The sequence below is a fragment of the Macaca nemestrina genome, chromosome 5 (genome assembly GCF_043159975.1).
Source record: "Macaca nemestrina isolate mMacNem1 chromosome 5, mMacNem.hap1, whole genome shotgun sequence".
Classification (NCBI taxonomy): Eukaryota; Metazoa; Chordata; class Mammalia; order Primates; family Cercopithecidae; genus Macaca; species Macaca nemestrina.
In genome coordinates this window covers 71,647,072-71,667,873 of record NC_092129.1, presented here as the reverse complement: position 1 = coordinate 71,667,873, position 20,802 = coordinate 71,647,072, and the positions used below count along the sequence as shown (strand labels likewise).

The 20,802-nt window shown below is 35.8% G+C and overlaps 1 protein-coding gene across 15 annotated transcripts in view; it reads left to right on the top strand.

Annotated features, from left to right (window-relative positions):
- The window catches only part of LOC105489042 (spectrin repeat containing nuclear envelope protein 1), a 536,331-nt gene that overhangs the window by 112,350 nt on the left and 403,179 nt on the right, over positions 1-20,802 (top strand). For all 15 annotated transcript variants that reach the window (XM_011753636.2, XM_011753647.3, XM_011753641.2 and 12 more), the window contains 2 exons: positions 2,969-3,064; positions 13,184-13,267. In XM_011753636.2, coding sequence (XP_011751938.2) covers positions 2,969-3,064; positions 13,184-13,267 — 180 coding nt within the window. The remainder of the gene's footprint in view (positions 1-2,968; positions 3,065-13,183; positions 13,268-20,802) is intronic.

The following is a 20,802-nucleotide window of genomic DNA, read 5'->3' as shown; positions in this document are numbered from 1 at the left end:
GCAAAAATAAAGGGGGAGGAGGAGAAACGGAGGAAAGCACGCTGTGAGGTCTGCTCCACTCGTGAGTTAACCAAGGCTGTAGCCAGGGAAGGCCAACTCTCCAGCAACAGAGGCCTGTGCGTTTTCCCTGAGTTGATAGACATTTTGAGACCAGGCAACCCTTCTAGAGCCAGAACTTCGAGTTTAAATCTAGTTTGAGGAAAGCTTCTAGAAGGGGTGGCACAGAAGAAAGTACTACTTTCTCTTCTTGTTCACTCCCATCTCCCTCTCCCATCACCAAGTCAGAAGGCCCATTGTTTGAACCACCTCGGATTCAGCATGAACATGTCTTGCTTCCATGGAAGAACGTGCTAAATAGGATTGGGAAGGCCAACAGAGAATATAATTTCCTCAAATATTGTACAAAAAAAAGAGAGCTTACCACAATTTCCCATTAATAAATAAAGATCATTGTGGTCTTGAAAAGTGCTTGATAGATGTCTATCTGTATTTTCCATTAAGTCAAGATCCAATAAATTATCTGCATCTCTAAGTCTCCTTTTTGACCTTCAACACTGTGACCCAAGTCTTACCAAAGTCACCATATTGGTGGTATAGATATTTGTACATGTGACAGGAGAAATATTTTAGCTGAAAGATTTTCTATTAAAATATTGTTCCAAAAATTAAATGTGAGGTAGTCATCATAGTAAAGTTCCCCTTAATTGATTGTTTGGTGTATATAAACAATACCTTATACAAACTGGGATGGCAAAACTTGTCCAATAATTACTAATTTTTTTTTATTCTGGTGTAATAAAGCTGTTTATTGGTTTCACACAATATTTACATTCATTCATTCATTCAATCAATCAGCCAGCAAGCCAGCAATAGATATGAAGTGCCTGCCACATGTTTGACAAAGTTTAGGAGAGGTCGCTTACCTGGATTTAAGAGTCATATATAAGCAGAAAAAAAATTGTAAAGAACAAAGGACTCAGGATTGAGTGGTCAATGACCACAGTTAGGAAGAAGAGAGGAGAAAGAAAGAGAAAGGCCTGTGAACTAGGCAGTCTGGTCACAGAGTTTTGGGTAGGAACAGATCAGGGAGAGAATGGTATCGGCAATGTCCCATGCAGAGGGGCCAGTAGGCTGCTGAGCTGTTCAGCTGTTGCTGCTGATCGGAAGGCCAATTCTGGAGCCCTGTGGAGGGAACAGCTGGAGGAAAAAGGAAAGCATGTGCAGCATGAGTAGCAATAGAGGAGGGAAAGAAGAGAGGCAGAAGTGAGGTGAGAGGACATGTTCCTCAAAGTGGCAGACACCTGTGTATTTTTTAAATCAAAACAGATGAAGGCATGCATTTTATCATTTTTGGGTGTAAAATTTCTTGAAATCTTTATTATTTCATGAGAATTCCCTGCTTTCCTTACTTTTTGCTTATTTGTAACAATGCACGAAAAATTGTATTTGCATTTGCTCACTGAATATATCAAACATTTATGAACTTGTTCCTCATTGTTTTGCCTGATTTAAAGAATTTGGGTACAAGTGGATACTTTGAATGATAGACTGCATTTTTAATGACTGTATATGGCTAAGACAGTAATTTTTATTCTTCTTGCACCAAATAGTTTTCTTTGTAATGGCTTCTTTTATTCTGATTAATTTTATTTATGTGCTTAGAATAGAAAGTCACTATTACATTTTTGCTATATAAGTAAGAAGCAGCGTGAATGATGGAATTTGAAAGAGAATGATCCAAAATGAAAACTCTGTTATTTTTGAACAAGCATTTCACAGCATGAGAACAAAATGTGTTCAACTGTTCATTTTATAACGAGAGAAAAATACATTTTAAATTAGAATTGTACTGCTCAGGCATTATAATTCATGCAGTCGTAAGAGAAATATAATGCTCTACATCAGTTGGTAGAGAAAAAAAGTCACATTTCAACCAAACATTTGGTGTTAAACCTCTTAGATAGAACACATCCTTTTTAAAGAAAGAAAGACAATTGAAAGTCAGGAATTGAGCATTAGGCCTTTAATAAGATTCAGTAAGAATCAGAAAACTATAAAGTTTGAAATCAGACGCTAAATGGAAAACAAATTCTGATTCTGTGCTAAATCAGTGAACACCTCCCCTCTATAGACCATCAACATTGCCACAATGGCTTCTTTACTTTCTCTGAGCCAAGATAGACCCTAATTCAATGTTTGATGAATTCCAGTATATTAAGTATTTTAATAACCTTCATAAAAAAAAAGATGCTCCAGGAATTAGATGTGGGCTTTGGCTTATTTTTCCAGCAGCAGTGATGGATTTGCACTGATCTGTCTGTACTCTTGTGCTTATGATATTTTGGGTTCAATGACACACTGAAAGAAGTTTTGCTAGATTCATCAGGCTGTAAAACACAACGTAACAAATAACTAACCCACGGGAAGATTGAACCTGCAACCTTAGCTATGCCAACAGTGCTCCTCCAGCAGATCACTGAGCTAATGAGGTTGCTATGGTGAGAATGTCCTATAGAAGGGCTGCACCTTGTTAAGCCCCAGTAGTGTGGCTTGCACAGAGTGAGGCTGAGGTTGGTCCATGCAGCTGTTGCTCTGCTTTTATGTCCCACTATAATCTCTCTCCTATCTTTTAGGTTGATAGTACCCTTTTTTCCTTGCCTTATCCCACAACATCCTGCCCTTCAAAAATCACTTTCTAGAAAGAAGCTGGTACATACATTAAGGCTCAAGCATTAAATCTTCTGAGGTTTTTGAATATTGAGTTTTATCTCCACTGGATTGTTTTATTCTCACAGTCATCAAAAGGCAATTGGCAACTCAATCCAAAATAAAGAATTAAAGTATATAGAAGCCTCTCCTACAAATTGCACCACCATAAGCAACAAAGGTGAGACAGAGAGAGAGACAGAGAGAGAGAAACAGAGAGGGAAGAGATATTTTCTGCACTTATTCCTCTTTGCTTTTACAGCGGAAACCTCCAATGGTGGTGGATGATCTTTTTGAAGACATGAAAGATGGTGTTAAACTGCTTGCCCTTCTGGAGGTCCTGTCTGGGCAGAAGCTGGTAAGAATTTTTTTATGTTATCATACTTGTCAAATTGTTTCCATTTGGAATTTGGGGACTGTGGAGTTGAGAGTGCTAAGATGTGCTGCCCATCTGAAAGAAAGTTATTTGTTGTGGTGGGTAGTATACTGGAAACACTGGTCTGCTTGCACTTCTACTTCTAGGTGCAAGGAATATATTTCCCTTCTTGTTCTTGCAAATCCCTAGTGCATTTAAAACGTTATGTTTATAATAACAACCGGACAATTAAGAGTAAAGAACTTCATCAGTAACTTAACATGATTAACCATTGTATCTATATGGTATACAAGACGCTAGTTGCAAATTACCAAATCCCTCACTTTAAGTGTTTGTCTTCCATTTAGAAAGAAATGTTGGTCCATATCTGTGTATTTATATAGTTGTTTGTTGAAAATTAAGCTGGAAACCAGTGCGGCATTTTTCATATTCTTGTTGACATCATCCATCATCCATCATTTGTAGCAAGAACAACCTGTTCAGAGTTGTTTTTATGTGCTGTGGAACCAGCAGAGTGAAAAACAACATTAACAGTGTGCTAGAAAGTGTATTTTCTACATTGTCAAATAATAAAATATTTTTTCTTGCTTATCTCTTTTTCATTTCAGAGTAGTAGAGCAGTAAGTAGTTCATAAACATAAATTATTTATCAATAATGTTTACCATAATTTGGAAAAAGGAATTCAGGAAAAAATCTTTAAGACGTTAGATAACACACTAGACACAGAGTCCAAAATTGAAAGTCCCTTTTTTTCTTTATCACTTGTATCTTGGCAATAACGGCACAGTCATTATTACTTGGATAACTAAGTTTTTAAAAGAGGATTTTTACCTCTTTAAAATTAATTTCCATTCATTTTGTACAGGGATCCCTCAAATAGCTTTTGTAAGAATTGTGTGTTGAAAAACAAACTGGTAATAATTTTGTATCAGTCATTTATGTAATTGGATTCCCAGGTAGCAGATGCTTCTGGCACCCCATGTCTCATCTCAGCTACATCAGTGGTAGACATTCCCATATACTCTGACAGCTTCTTTCTTCAAGCACTGGTAGTTATCTGTCTGGCTTTCTGCCTCAGGGCTTTTATTAAAGGCACAAGTTGCACAGAGCAGCTTTGAAGTTTTGGGGAGTTAGTGGTACCAAGGGACCCTCAACCAATGGATATGGGAGTCTATGAATAAATGCTCCACCCTAAAATTCTTAGGGTAATTCTGAGACAGGTGATTCTGAGGCATGTTTTACACATGTCTTATAGAGTTCCTGTAGGGTCACCAGTGGGATTGAGTTCCAGTTGCCAATAACAGTAACCCTCAGTAGCACATCCTTTGTTAGCTTTTGCTCCTTCCCCATCTCTCTCTCCACACATCCTTATTCTTGCTACCTGGGATCACCTCCCTAGTAAGCTACATGCACCCAAGAGCTTGTCTCAAGCTCTGCTTTGGAAGAAATCAAGCTAGACATAGATGAACAGGCAATTTGGAATGTGTATAGGCATATGCATGAGCTAAAGATACTAGATAAGCATTAGGATGTGGGAGTTGTTAGACTGAAATACATACTCTCTTGATTACCTGATGTAACTGGCCATTTAGATATATCCTCCTGAATTAAGCTATTTTCTTGATGGGTAAAGGAATCTTTATATGAATATTCATGTGGATATTCAAGAAGTTTATGTGTCATTCTAAGTGTCATTACAATCTGCCGTTATACTTGACAGTAGAATACAGTATACAGAAATCTTGATGGGCATTTAACTGCCAGGCTAAATTATTCTAGAAAAAAAGCATATATTTTTGACATGACAATCCTACTACTGTTTTAAGTACCCTACTCATTCAGATATAGTTAGAATTATGGGATCTTAAAGCTAGCAGGAATTTCAGAAAAAAATCTTAGCATTCTCATTTAACAGGTAGGGAAACTGGTGCATAGAACAGCAGTTTCTGATTTAACCTTTATTATTTATTTATATTGAATTCTTCAAGAGTCTGAATTACATAAAATAAAATCATTCTGAAATTATAAATATGCTGTGGCAAATGTTATTTAATTTTTTTACATGTATATATTATTGTTCAGGACCACACTAAGATGAAGAGCATCATTTAAAGGTCTGAGCATCCTAGGCATTCTTTTAGAGCTTTTCAAAGGGACAATATGGGCAAGAGTGTTTCCCTTAGGAGTGTTAATATTGTTCAGGAATGTGATTGTGCAATAGAACCTTACTGAGAACCCTATACTTAATGTCACAGTTCACATAGGTCAGGATTCTGGATCTGATTATGATCATCTGAGAAATGTGACCAAATGGCTTCACATCCTTTATATTGTGCCAGCATCTTAGGGTAAGAGTGGAATTTCAATATCCCAATACCCTTTAGTAGCCTATTGTGACTCCCTTGTCTATGATTTTATTTAAGGTATTAGGGAGTTATAAAAAATTACAATTCTTATCCTTGGATTTTTCTACATCCCTTGAATATTATTTGTGAAACATTTGTTCTTTGAATGGATAAGTAATTACTTAGCTGCAATTTTACATAAACATAGGAAAACTAAATTTAACACTGCACTTAAGAGTTGTTTTTAAGAACATGAGGAATTACTATTGAAACATTAGAAACAATAGAAGCAATATGAATAGAGATTAAGGGCTGCAGAGAAACTTCTTTTTTATCTATGTTGTTAACCTTCCGAATAGTATTTTTGCAAAAGACTCCTGAACACTTTTCCTTTCAAGAGAAGGGTAATAATCCATTTAGAAATGAATGATGGATGCTCAGAAAATCTTGAGTGTCAGATTTCCCTGCATGTCCACCAGGTGACTCTGTTAGTCATTGATCATATATTTAGAGTAGAACTCAATTCTCCAATGGTATTTGTCATTGTCTAATAATCATTCAACTAACATTCCTAGAGTCCCTATTATGGATAAGGCACTATCTTGTGCCCTCTAAGAAAAACACAGATGAATGAGATATAGTCAGTGCTCTCAAAGAGATCATAGCCTAATAGGGATAATAATAATAATAATTATAGGTTAAGTTGTGTGAAAATAGATGCACATATGTGGTGGAACAATACAATAAATGTTTGTGTCTTTCTCACTTAGCAGGATACATCTGAAGAAGAAAAACAGGAAGAAAGTATTTGTCCTACTAGATATCAGATCTTACAATGAAGCTATATCACTTTAGACAGTGTGGTCTTTTTACAGAGATGAGCATACTGACAAATACCATAGAGTCCAGAAACAAGCCAAAGCATGAAGGAACTTTAGTATATGTCAAAGGTGGATATCAGATATGGGTGTGCAGAGTGGGGAACTGTTCAATAATTGGAACAGCTCAAAAGAAACCTTACAAGCCAGAAGGGATTGGGGTCCTATCTTTAGCCTCCTGAAAAAGAATAATTGTCAACCCAGAATTTTGTATCCGGCAAAACTAAATTTCATAAATGAAGGAGAAATAGTCTTTTCAGACAAAGAAATTCTGAGAGAATTTGTTACTACCAGACCAGTCATACAAGAAATGCTAAAAGGAATTCTAAACCTTGAAACAGAAGGTAGATATGATCCTCTTGAAAGCATAAAACTCACAAGGTCTATAAAACAATAACATAACTAATAAAGTAGGTTACAATCAACATGATGACTGGAACACAACCTCTCATCTCAATATTAACTTTGAACATAAATGGCCTAAATGCTCCACTTAAAAGATACAGATTGGCAGAATGGATAACAAAATGACAAACCAAAATGTTTGCTTTCTTCAAGAGACTCACCTAAGGAATTTTATAAACTCCAGATACATGAGTGGAAAAAATATTCCATGCAAATGGAAACCAAAAGTGAACAAGAGTAGCTATTCTTACATCAGATAAAACAGATTTTAAAGAAACAATGTAAAAAAACACAGAAGAGGTCATTAAGTAATGATAAAAGGACAAATTCAACAAGAAGATATTACAATTCTCAATATATATGTGTATAACTCTGGAGGTTCCAGATTCATAAAACGTTTCTATTAGACCTAAGAAAGTAGATGGACAGCAACAAAATAATTGTGGGGTACTTCAACACTTCACTGACAGCACTAGACAGATTATTGAGGTAGAAAGTAAAAAAAGAAACAGTGGATTTAAACTACACTCAGAACAAATGGACCTAACACATATTTATAGAATACTCGACCAAAGAACTGCAGAATATATATTCTTCTCATTAACACATAGAATATTCTCCAGGATAGACCATATGATAAGTCACAAAACAAGTCTCAATAAAATTTTTAAAAGTCAACATTACCTCAAGTATCTTCTCAGACCACAGTGAAATAAAACTAGAAATCAACTTCAAAAGGAACCCCCAAACTAAACAAACACATGACAATTAAACAGTATGCTCCTGAATGATTTTTAGATTAACAATGAATTCAAGATGGAGATTTAAAAATTATTTGAAATGAATGGTAATAGTGATACAAGTTATCAAAACCTCTAGGATACAGCAAAAGCAGTGCTAAGAGGAAAGTTTATAGTGCTAAATTCCTACATCAAAAAGTATGACAAATCACAAATTGACAATCTAACATCATACCTTAAGGAACTAGAGAAACCAAAGCAAATCAAATCCAAACCTAGTAGGAGAAAAGAAATAACAAAGATTGGTGCTGAACTGAATGAAATTGAAAAAACTAACAGAAAATACAAAAGATAAATGAAACAAAAAACTTGGGTCTTTAAAAAGATAAACAAAACTGATAGACCATTTGCTAGATTGACCAAGAAGAGAGAAGATTCAAATGAGCTCAATTAGAAATGATAGTGGAGACACTACAACCAACACCACAGAAATACAAAACATTACTCAAGACTGCTATGTACACCTCTATGCGCACAAACTAGAAAATCTATAGGAAAGGGATAAATTTCTGGAAACACACAACTCTCCTAGGTTAAATCAGGAAGAAATAGAAACCCTGAACAGACTAAAAACAACCAGTGAAAATTGAATCAGTAATAGAAAAATTGCCAACAAAAAAAGCCCAGGGCCAGATGGGTTCACAGCTGAATTCTACCAGACTTTCAAAGAAGAATTGGTTTTAATCCTCCTGAAACTATTCCAAAAGATTAAGAAAGAGGGAATCCACCCTAACTCATTCTGAGAAGCCAGTGGCAACCTGATACAAAAACTAGGAAATGACATAACAACAACAACAAAAAAACTACAGGTCAATATCCCTGATGAACATAAATGCAAAGACCCCCAACAAAATACCAGCAAACTGAATCTAACAGCTTATCAAAAGATAATACACCATAATCAAGTGGGTTTCATTGCAGGGATGCAGGGATGGTTTAGCATATGCAAGTCAATAAATGTGATACATCACACAAACAGAATTAAAAACAAAAGCTGTATAGGCATCTCAATAAATGCAGAAAAAGCATTTGATAAAATCTAGCATCTCTTAATGATAAAAAGTCCAACAAACTAGTCATAGAAGGGACATACCTCAAAATAATAAAAGCCATATATGACAGATCCACAGCTAACATCATAGTGAATGGGGAAAGGTTGAAAACATTCCCCTTGAGAACTGGAACAAGACAAGAACGCTCACTTTTACCACTTCTTTTAAATATATTACTGGAAGTCCTAGCCACAACAATCAGGCAAGAAAATGAAATAAGGGGTATCCAAATTGGAAAAGAGTAAGTCAAACTATCATTGTTTGCTGATGAAATGACTGGATACCCAGAAAACCCTAAAGACTCCTCTAAAATTCTTAGATTTGAAAAACAAAGTCAATAAAGTCTCAGGTTACAAAATCAGTGTACACAAGTGAGTAGCACTGCTATACACCAACAGCAACCAAGCCGAGAATAAAATCGGTAATTCGATTCCTTTTACAATAACTGCAAAAAAAATTCTAGGACTATATTTAATCAAGGAGATGAAAGATCTCTACAAAGAGAACTACAAAACACTGCTGAAACAAATCACAGATGACACAAACAAATGGAAACACTCACGGATTGGAAGAATCAATATTGTGAAAATGACAATACTGCCCCAAGAAATCTACAGATTCAATGCAATTACTGTCAAAATACCAACATCATTTTTCACAGAACTAGAAAAAAAAACAATTCTAATATTCACATGGAACCAAAAAAGACCCCAAAGAGCTAAAACAATCCTAAGCACGAAGAACAATCTGAGGCATCACATTATCTGACTTCAAATTATACTACAAGGCTATAGTTACCAACATAGCATGATATGCTGTTATAAAAGTTGATACATAGACCAATGGAACAGAATAGAGAACTAAGAAATAAAGTCAAATACTTAGGATCAAATGATCTTTGACAAAGAATACAAAAACATCAACTGGAGAAAAGACATCCTGTTTAATAAATGGTGCTGGGAAAACTGGATAGTCACATGTAGAAGAATGAAGCTGGACCTCTATCACTCACCTTATACAAAAATCAACTCAGGATGGCTCAAATACTTAAATCTAAGACCTGAAACCCCATACAAATTCTAGAAAAAAAACTAGAAAAAGGTCTCTGGACATTGGCCTAGGAAAATAATTTTTTGCTAAGACCCTAAGAGCAAATGTACAAAAATGAAAATAGATAAATGGACCTAATTAAACTAAAAAGTTTCTGCACAGCAAAAGAAATTATCATCAGAGTAAACAGACAACCCACAGAATGGGAGAAAATATTTGCGAACTATGCATCTGACAAAGGACTAGTGTTCAGAATCTACAAGGAACTCAAACAAATCAGCAAGAAAAAGACAATACCATCAAAAATTGGGCAAATCACATGAATAGATATTTCTCAAAACAATATACAAATGAGTAATACACATGAAAAAATGCACAACATTACTAATCATCAAGGAAATGCAAATTAAAACCACAATGAGATATCACCTTACCCCTCCAAATCGCCATTATTAAAAAGTCAAAAAACAATAGATACTGGCATGGAAGTGGTGTAAAGGGAACGCTTATAAGCTGCTGGTGAGAATGTAAATTAAAACAACCTCTACGGAAAAATGGTATGGTTTCTTGCCGGGCGCGGTGGCTCACGCCTGTAATCCCAGCACTTTGGGAGGCCGAGGCGGGCGGATCACGAGGTCAGGAAATCGAGACCATCTTGGCTAACATGGTGAAACCCCATCTCTACTAAAAATACAAAAAATTAGCCGGGCGTGGTGGCGGGCGCCTGTAGTCCCAGCTACTGGGGAGGCTGAGGCAGGAGAATGGCGTGAACCCGGGAGGTGGAGCTTGCAGTGAGCCGAGATCAGGCCACTGCACTCCAGCCTGGGCGTCAGAGCGAGGTTCTGTCTCAAAAAAAAAAAAAAAAAAAAAAAAAAAAAGATATGGTTTCTTAAAGAACTAAAAGTAGATCTACCATTTGATACAACAGTCCCACTACTGGGTGTCTACCCAAAGGAAAATAAGTCATTATTTCAAAGACATCTGCACACGGATATTTATAGCAGCACAATTCACAATTGCAAAGATATGGACCCTACCTAAGTGGCCACTGACCAATGAGTGGATAAAGAAAATGTAATATACATACAACCATGGAATACTACTCAGTCGTAAAAAAGAATGAAATAATGTCTTTTGCAGCAATTTGGATGGAGCTGGAGGCCATTATTCTAAGCAAAGTAATTCAGGAATGAAAACTAAATACTGTATGTTCTCACTTATAAGTGGGAGCTAAGCTATGTGTACAATGAAGGCATATAGAATGGTATGATGGACTTTGGAGACTCAGAAGGATGAGGGTAAGAGACAGGTGAAGGATCAAAAACTAAATATTGGGTGACAGGTGCACTAAAATCTGAGACTTCACCACTATATTATTCCTTCATGTAACCAAAAACCAATTGTACCCTAAAAGTTATTGAAATAAAAAAATGGAACAGGAAATGAAGTTCATTCTAGCAGAAAAATGTAAAATTGAATTCTTATTTCATGGCCTATACAAAAATTAAATCTACATGAATTAAGGACCTACTGACAGTAACACTTTCAACTCTTAGTAGAAAACATGGGTGAATATCTTTTAGACACAGGGATAGGAAAACAATTATTCAATAAGACACAAAAAATATTGACTAAAGATTGCTATATTTAATATATTAAAATTAAGAATATCTTAAAAATTAAAAACCTTTTTAAAAAGTGGCAGGAGTTACAAACTTGTTGAAGATATTCACAATTCATGTTGTAAAAGGATTAAATCAAGAATATATAAAATACATCTTCAAAACAGTATGGGTGCAAACAGCCCAAAGGAAAACCTGGACAACGGATGTGAAAAGGCATTTTACAGAAGAAATACACATTACCAATGAACAGAGGAAGAGAAGTCCCTATTGCTGTTGATCAGGGAAATGTAAATGCAAACTGCAATGGAAAAGAGTACATATACATTTTACATACATTCAATTGAAAAAAATATGTTTAAGGTATCTGCCAAAATCAAACGGTGGGGAGGATACAGATTAACGGGATTATTTTTGCAGTGCTGATAAGAGTAAAAAGTAGTGCAACCATTTTAGGATAGTTTGGATATAAATTCAAGTCATATTCCCTTTGACTCAGCAATTCTACTCTTAGGTACGTGTCCAAGAGAAACTGTGCTTGTACAAAAGGTGAGAAGTACAAGAATAATCTATCAACATACCAAAATATCAATAACCTGGAAATAGCACATTCATATCAGAAGGAGGGTGTAGAAATAGCACATTATATAGCTTTTGAAATGGATGAAATACAGTGAAAGGCAATGATATGATGAATCTTAGCAATATAATGTTATGTGGAAAAGTAGGTCTGAAAAGATTAATACAGTTATGCTCTTCATATAAAATTAAAAAGTAAGCATTCTTTTTAAGAAAGCATGTGAAAGAAATAATCTCTATAAAAAGGCAAACACTGGACTGGAGTTAGTGTGACGGGTGCCCTCAGTGTGGTCACGTAGGAGGATGGGATTAATGGTGGTCATATTTCGGGATATGGCTTTCATACTTCGTTGTGGGTCCTTAGTTGTTTTAGGTTGCACATTCTGGGTGTGTTTACATTTTTTAAAATAACTAATAAACTAAAGAAGTGGGTTGTGCACAGAACAATGATGAGACTGTGTCATGTCTAACAGAGGTCTCAGTAAAGAATAAGTAAAAATTTAAAAATATCTTCTATTTATGTATTTGCTTTAGAAATATATCTTGTATTTATATATTTGTTTTAAAATCATATCATAAAAATTACTACCTGGCACACTATTACTTGGAAATGAAAAGATACTTGGTTTTCAATTTTAATAAGAGATCATTTAGAGCTCTAGGGTTTTCTCATTTGGGGAAGAGAGCAATTTACCAGCTATGCAGCCTTACAGCATACTTCCTGTAAATGTAAACGAGGCTTACAATATCTACTTCATTGAAATTTTTAGTTTTCAAATTAACAGTGTGGTGCAGAGAAGGTACACAATAAATTTTGGTAACTTAAACATAATTTTGAGTATCCATGTACCAGAACACACTATTTCATTCTCAGAATCCTATTTCTTAACTTTGGTTTTTGTGCCCCCATGTATTTTGGTCATTCAAATCAAGAAATGTCACTATTAATGTTAGTCTCTTTGCATGTTTGGATGACTGAAAAAATGGTGAGTGACTAAGAATATTTTTCATATACATGCTTTGCTAACTTATAGGAGTGATAGTCTCAGTAGATAACATAGGAGTTTTGTGATAGTAGATAATGTAGGAGTTCTGTGCATTTCTGCTCTTAGACATAGAGAAAACTAAAAGGCAAATGCATTAACAGATAATCTGAGAATGAATGCTCTTATTGAGTGAATTAGTATATCTTCAGAGTGCCATGGGGAACACCCCTTTATGTATTTGCTAATCTTTATAGAAAGTGAACAATCTTGGTTGCTTTCGAATATTCTTCAAGTATATTTTTAATCCATTTAAATAGATCTTATAACTAACATTTTAATATGCAGATTTTGTCTTATTCCTTTTTCCCCCCCTCTCTTTACAGCCTTGTGAACAAGGACGCCGGATGAAGCGAATCCATGCTGTGGCTAACATTGGCACGGCACTCAAGTTCCTCGAAGGAAGAAAGGTAAGAGAGAAACAAAAACAAAACACCAAGGAAGAAGGTATGGGCATACTTACGTTTTCAGTATTGACTGTAGATCAAAACACTGCGTGTAGTCTATACAGCATAGACAAATAATGTCACTGTATTGTAAAATACTCTTAGATTTATGGAGAAGTTGCAAAAAAAGAAATTTTATTTCTACAGTTCATTTCAGCATCTAGTGTTAAGAGCTTACATAACCATAGTATAATTATCAAAGTAAGGACATTAAAATTGGGATGATACTATTAACTAAAACATAAACATTAGTCCAAGTTCATCAGTGTTCCCCCTATTGTCTGTGTCTGTTCCAGGATCCACTCTAGAATTACATCTTGTGTTTAGTTATGTCTTCTATTCTATGACAGGTCTTCTTTCTTTCCTTGTCTTTCATGACCTTGACACTTTTGATAACTGCTGGTCAGTTATTTTGCATAATGTCTCTCAATTTCAGTTTGCATGATATTTTCTCATGATTAGGTTGAGTGTATACATTTCTGGAAAAAATCCCAAGAAAGTTATGTCATGTTCTTCCCAGTGCACCATGTCAGTAAATATAGGGTGCTGATATGTCTTATGACTGGTTACATTAACTTTGAATACTTGGCAATGTGGTGTCTGCCATGATTTCCTACGGTAGAGTCACTGTTTTTCCCTTTATAGTTGGGAAATAACTTAGGGGAGGTAATTGAGACTATGCCAAGTTTCTGCTTTTCCTCAAATTTTGCTCACTGATTTTAGTATCCATTGCCTTCAGTAATTATTTCTGTGCTGTTTGCCTAATGGTGATTTTCTATTTTCCTCATTCCTTCTGTATTTATTGATTGGAATTGTTCTGTACGAAAAAGATGTCCTCCCCCACAATTTACTTATTTATTCAGTTATTTATTCCAGTAGGGACACATGTATATTTATTTTGTTAGGTAGTTAAAATCCATCATTATAATCATTGTTATTATTTTGTCACTCAAATTTTTCTAGCTTTGACCACTAAGAGCTCCTTCAGGCTGGCACCTGTACCTTTTTGATATGGGCTTATAATTTTTCAAGCATTTTTTTATTTGCTAGAACTACAAATATTCCAGGTTTTTCTTATATTTTCCCTGCCCCAGTCCTGGAATCAACCACTTCTTTAAAGAGGCTTTGTTCCTTTTAGTGATGAGTATGTCACTAACCCATGCCCCTGTGAGAAACAGATTTACAAACTAGAGAACAGGATTTGTATATAGTTTTTTTTTTTTTTTTTTTTTTTTTTTTTTTTGTCTTTAGCATTACAGTATCCAGTCAAAAAACTATTTTTGAAATGTTCTTACATTAGTTCTATTATTCCCCATCCCTTTCAGTGGGAGTATGTCATCATTTGTTACAGAGATAGGTTTATTTGTTGTTGTTTGTGTTCTATTTTGTGCCCCACCGCCGTCCTGGTCAATTTTATTTGTTTTGAAGAGTGGGACATTATTATGGTTCTAAAATAATAAACGCTATATTTAAAGAAGTCAAACCCCTTCCTCATCCCTACTACTCCATTCTCATTCCCTGCCTCTAGCTGCATCTCCCACCTTTAGGTAACCAGTCTCTCTAGTTTCTAACATATATTTTGCGTTTTTTTCCCCACAAATAAGATGTGTTTTCATATATTCCCTTCTTTCTTACATGAAGGATAGCATACCATAGATGCATTTTGCTTTTTTCACTTATCAGTATATCCTGGAAACCACCCCACATCAGTTCATAGTGATTTCTCTGCTATTTTTACAGTTACACAGTGTCCCGTTGCCTAGATATGCCATTGTTTATTCAACCACTCTCTTATGAATGGGAATTGGGTTGTTTCTAGCATATTTCAAACACAAACAATGATGCAGTTAATAACTATGTGCATAAGTGCTTCCATATAACTGGAGGTGTATCTTCTAGATGCGTGCTTGCTAAGTCAAAAGGTAAATGCACATGTAATTTTGGTAGATATTACCATATTTCCCTCCAACAGGGTTGCACCAATCCTCTTACATTTAGCCTTTTCTAATTTGTGGGAATTTAGGAAGTCTCTGCTTGGTAATACCAAAACTAGTTTTATAAATGGAGATCCAGATTACTTCTGGAAAATAGACCCATTCAGTTATTTCCTTCTCAGTTTATATGCACTGAGTTAATTCAATTACTTTACAAATGTCTAATTGATGACTTTCTATAAGACAGGAACTCTAGAAAATACAAATTTACAGAAAACTTAGATTCTAGCCCTTAAATAATTTATATTCTTGATAAGTTGGTAATGCAATGAATCAGTATACATTTCAGTCAGTTGTGCAAACTTCATGCCCAAGAGAGATTCCAGGCATTAGGATAGTGTGAAAAACAATTTTGGCTTCTTATGCAATATCAGGCAGTGTTTCCATATCACACTAATCTCATTCTTATTGAAGGTTTTCTCTTCTTTCTGCTCACCTTTCATTAATTTTCATCGAAAGCTGAATGAAGCCTTGTTAAACAGGATATTTAGAGTTTTTCAGGACCGGGTGCAATGGCTCACACCTGTAATCCCAGCACTTTGGGAGGGAAGGGCAGGTGAATGGCTTGAGCCCTGGAGTTTGAGACCAGCCTGGGCAACATGGTGAGACCTTGTCTCTAAACAAACAAACAAACAAACAAACAAATTAGCCAGATGTGGTGGCATGTGCCTATGTTCCCAGCTACTTGAGAGGCTGAGGTGGGAGGATCTCTTGAGCCTGGGAGGTCAAGGCTACAGTGAGCTGTGATTGCATTTCAGCCTGAGCGACAGAGTAAGACTCTTTCTCTTAAAAAAATAAAAATGAAAAACAAAGTTAGAGTTTTTCAGATCATTCATTCTCCCATTTCAGCTGTATGACAATAGTGTCCGATTTCATTCTGAGTTATATTGATCGGCAGGAATACAAAAACAAAATTTCTCTTATTAACTTGGAAGCCTTGGAGAAAACTTTAACAACTTAACCTATGAAAGGCATTGTTTGTAAAGAAGACTTGTTTTCACAATGTCCATTTTCACAGAACAACCCAAAGTAATAAAAAATAAAGTTTAAATATATTTGCTAAGCACCAAAGGTAATGTCTTGAGAATCAGAACAAAATGAAAGAATTTCTATTTTTTCCCCACAAGTCTCTTAATCTTTTAAAAATCACTCCCTCTCCATATCTCCCTGAAACATTCTTTTTGGCCACACTCTCTTGCACTTCTATATCCCATAGCCTCACAAAATGTTTGGCTGTGGGAAGTAATGAGTTTTTTTGGAAGGTTCTGTAGTGCACTCTCACTTATTATCCTAGCATACATCTTTACAAGTTAAGACTTATGTCTCAATTATATTTTTAGAAATTTGTCTTTTGATCTTTGTACTGACTTTGTCTTCCATTTGGAATTTTTTTCTTTTTATAACAGGACATTTATTTAGTCCTTTTATTCTTATTTAGCTTGACTTAGGGAATAATGAAGGTATTCCTCATTTTACTGGGGAAACCCTAACAATGTCCTTAGCTTTTCTCTTATTTGCAGGGCTATTGAAAAAACATATGTAAGAATCTGATGAGAAATGTGTAAATGTGACTCTGGTGAATAGATCCATCACCACTTTCCACAAGTTTCCTTCTCCAGCAAGGTGTCAGGTAGATCATTCAGAACAGTAATACAGGGAGCCAACTACTGCCCATCAGAGTGCAGATAGGGGCCATAAATTCAGGTTCCTGTGAGGTCCAGAAAGATGATGTAGAGGAATGAGGTGAGTACCAGGCTAAGTGTGGTAACAGGAGAACTGAGTGGTCCTGCGTCCTGTCTGGAAGAGGGGAGCAAATAGTTCCAACTAAAGTAACCTCAGTGAACTGCAAGAACTGCGATCCCAGGTTTTCTAATTTACCAAGAAAAGCCAGTCATCTGGACTTTTGTTAAAATGTAATTAATGATTAAAATTCCTTTAAGTTACGTATTAAATAAGACAGGCAGTTGACTACTTGCATTATTGTTGAGAATGAGGAACCTGATACCTCATTGTAGAAAGCAACTAGTGGAAAGCGGTAATGGATTTATTCATTAAGTTTTCAAATTTGTCAAGAAAAGCTAGTAATATGGATTTTTCCTGAGAGTTTTTGAAATTTATTTCCAAATAATTCAAATTTTTTTCTTCCTTGTGTTTTTTGTTGTTGTTGTTGTTGTTGTTGTTGTTTGGGGACAGAGTCTTGCTTTGTTGCCCAGGCTGAAGTGCAGAGGCATGAACTTGGCTCGCTGCAACCTCCATCAGCCAGGTTCAAGCAATTCTCCTACCTCAACCTCCTGAGTAGCTGGGACTACAGGCATGCGCCACCAAGCCTAGCTAATTTTTGTATTTTTAGTAGCGATGGGGTTTTGCCGTGTTGGCCAGGCTGGTCTTGAACTCCTGACCTCAAGCTATCAGCCTACTTTCGCTTCCCAAAATGCTGGGATTACAGGCATGAGTCACCGTGCCTGGTCTCAAATATTTTTTTAAACATCTGTGAGCTGTGTGTCAGCCCACTTTGGCTGCCATAACAGAATATCACAGACTGGGTGGCTTAAACTACATAAATTAATTTTTTTCAGAGTTTTGGGGCTAAGAAGTCTAGGATCAAGGTGCCCCAGGACTGTTTTCTGGGGAAGTGTCTCTTACTGGCTTGTGACAATTCCTTTCTCTTTGCATCCTTATGTGACATTTTCTCTGTGTGAGTGTGGAGAGAAAAATCAATCTTTGGCATCTCTTCATCTTTTTTTTGTATTCATTGTTTTTTTAAAAAAATTTTTTTAATTATTCTTTAAGTTCTGGGATACATGTACAGAACATGCAGGTTTGTTACATAGGTATACACATGCCATGGTGGTTTGCTGCACCCATCAACCCATCATCTACATTAGGTATCTCCAAATGCTAGCTCCCCTAGTCTCCCACCCCCTGACAGGCACTGGTGTATGATGTTTCCCTCCCTGTGTCCATGTATTCTCATTGTTCAACTCCCACTTATGAGTGAGAACATGCAGTGTTTGGTTTTCTGTTCTTGTGTTAGTTTGCTGAGAATGATGGTTTCCAGCTTCATCCATGCAAAGAACATGAACTCATCCTTTTTTATGGTTGCGTGGTATTCCATGGTGTATATGTGCCACATTTTCTTTATCCAGTATGTCATTAATGGGCATTTGGGTTGTTTCTAAGTCTTTGCTATTGTGAATAGTGCTGCAATAAACATATGTGTGCACATGCCCTTATAGTAGAATGATTTATAATCCTTTGGGTATATGACCAGTAATAGGATTGCTGGATCAAATGGTATTTCTGGTTCTAGATCCTTGAGGGATTGCCACACTGTCTACCGCAATGGTTGAACTAATTTACACTCCCACTAACAGTGTAAAAGTGTTCCTAATTCTCTACATCCTCTCCAGCATCTGTTGTTTCCTGACTTTTTAATGATTGCCATTCATTGTGGTTTTGATTTACATTTCTCTAAAGACCAGTGATGATGAGCTTTTTTTCATTTGTTTGTTGGCCACATAAATGTCTTCTTTTGAGAAGTGTCTGTTCATATCCTTTGCCCACTTTTTGATGGGGTTGTTTGTTTTTTTCTTGTAAATTTGTTTAAGTTCCTTGTAGATTCTGGGTATTAGCCCTCTGTCATATGGATAGACTGCAAAAATTTTCTTCCATTCTGTAGGTTGCATGTTCACTCTGATGATAGTTTCTCTTCATCTTTTTTAAGAACACTAATCTCATTGGGCCTGGCATGGTGGCTAACTCCTCTAATACCAGCACTTTGGGAGGCCAAGGTGGCTAGATTGCTTGATGTCAGGAGTCTGAGACCAGCCTGGCCAAAACCCCATCTCTACTAAAGACACAAAAATTAGCCGGGCGTGGTGGCGCATGCCTGTAATCCCATCTGAGACAGGAGAATCGCTTGAACCTGGGAGGTGGAGGTTGCAGTGAGCCAAGTTCCTGCCACTGCACTCCCTCCTAGGTAAGAGTGAGACTCATCTCAAAAAATTAAAAAAAAAAAAATCTTATTGGATTAGGGCCCCATGCTTATGAACTCATTTAATTTCAGTTATCTCTTTAAAGACCCATTCTCCAAATACAGTCACATTGGGAGTTACATTTCAAAATATGGATTTTGGAGGGACACAAATAATAATTCATTCAATTCAAGCCTCTTTCTTATAACTCAGACTTCTCCAGATTACATGGGCCAGGTACAATGGTCTAGCCTAGCATTCTGAAGCACTAATGTGCATCAGAATCACCTGAAGGTTTTAACACACTTTCCAGAGCCTCACTTCCTTAGTTTCTGGTTTAATGGGTCCAAGATGAAGTCTCAGACTATACATCCCTAACAAGTTTCCAGGGCATGTGCTTGCTGTGGCTCTGGGAATCACACTTTGAGAACCTCTGGCTCAACATCCTTCTGCTCTGGTTTTATCTGTCAATATGGTCCCATCTTCTTTCTGGCTTCTGGAAATTCTTCAGTCTCTTTGGATGTGTCTCTATTGCCCATCCTACCCTCCTAGGCTATTAAGAATGTATTGTAAATTCAATAGGATTTTGCAAGAGATGGGAGGTTAAATAAACAGACAAACCAACCTGTGCTCCCTAAACTCATTGTGAAACACATTTTAGGGTAGATGATCATGAAAAACATTTTTTTTCACAAGTTAGGCAAAAGACCCTTAGGTTCTGTAATAAATTGAATATGTTAACAATGTACAATTCCAAGTACAGTTGGAACTGGGTTGAGGTAGGATATTTCAAATTATATTCAATAGCATTTTTAAAAAAATGATACACAAGGAAAAGGAAGAAATTTTCCCCTATGAAATGCATTAATCTTATGGATATTAACATATATTATAAATGTTTGGTGTATATATGCTAAAATGGATGTGGGAAAATTCTGGAGAAGTTGTAAAATGAAGCTCTCACAACGATCCTAGAGATCATAGTATATTCTTTCACAAAAAGTTAAAAAAAACCTGGTATTCTTTATTTTCCACAAACATATATTAAATGTCTTACACTGCTTGATTCAAAAGAAGTAGATATACAAGTTTATAATCTATGCCGGTTCTCAATTTTTATTATCTGTCATTGAACCTGATGAATGAACTTCACCAGTGAGACAAAAATCCCATAGGCATACCTCGAATCATTTACAATTTTTGTGCCAGCTTTTACTCCACCCCTGTGATGTAAAACAAGTAAATTTAAACTTTCAGGAGTAAAGTATTTATGAAATGATTTTGCATCTGACAAAAGTTTTTTAAATAAAAAATGTACAAACATCTGAGCTTTTTATTAATAACACACTTCATGAAATCTTGGCTGAGAATTATTGAGCTAGAGGTCTGAGGAGTACTTTATTATTATTGTTTCTGATTTGTGTTTAAGAATTACTAAAAGGATGTTTTTGAAGGTAGGTTATAGAAATTGAATGAGATAGATTTAACCATATAAATCCATTTCTGGGGGACTTAGCAAATAACTTTTTAG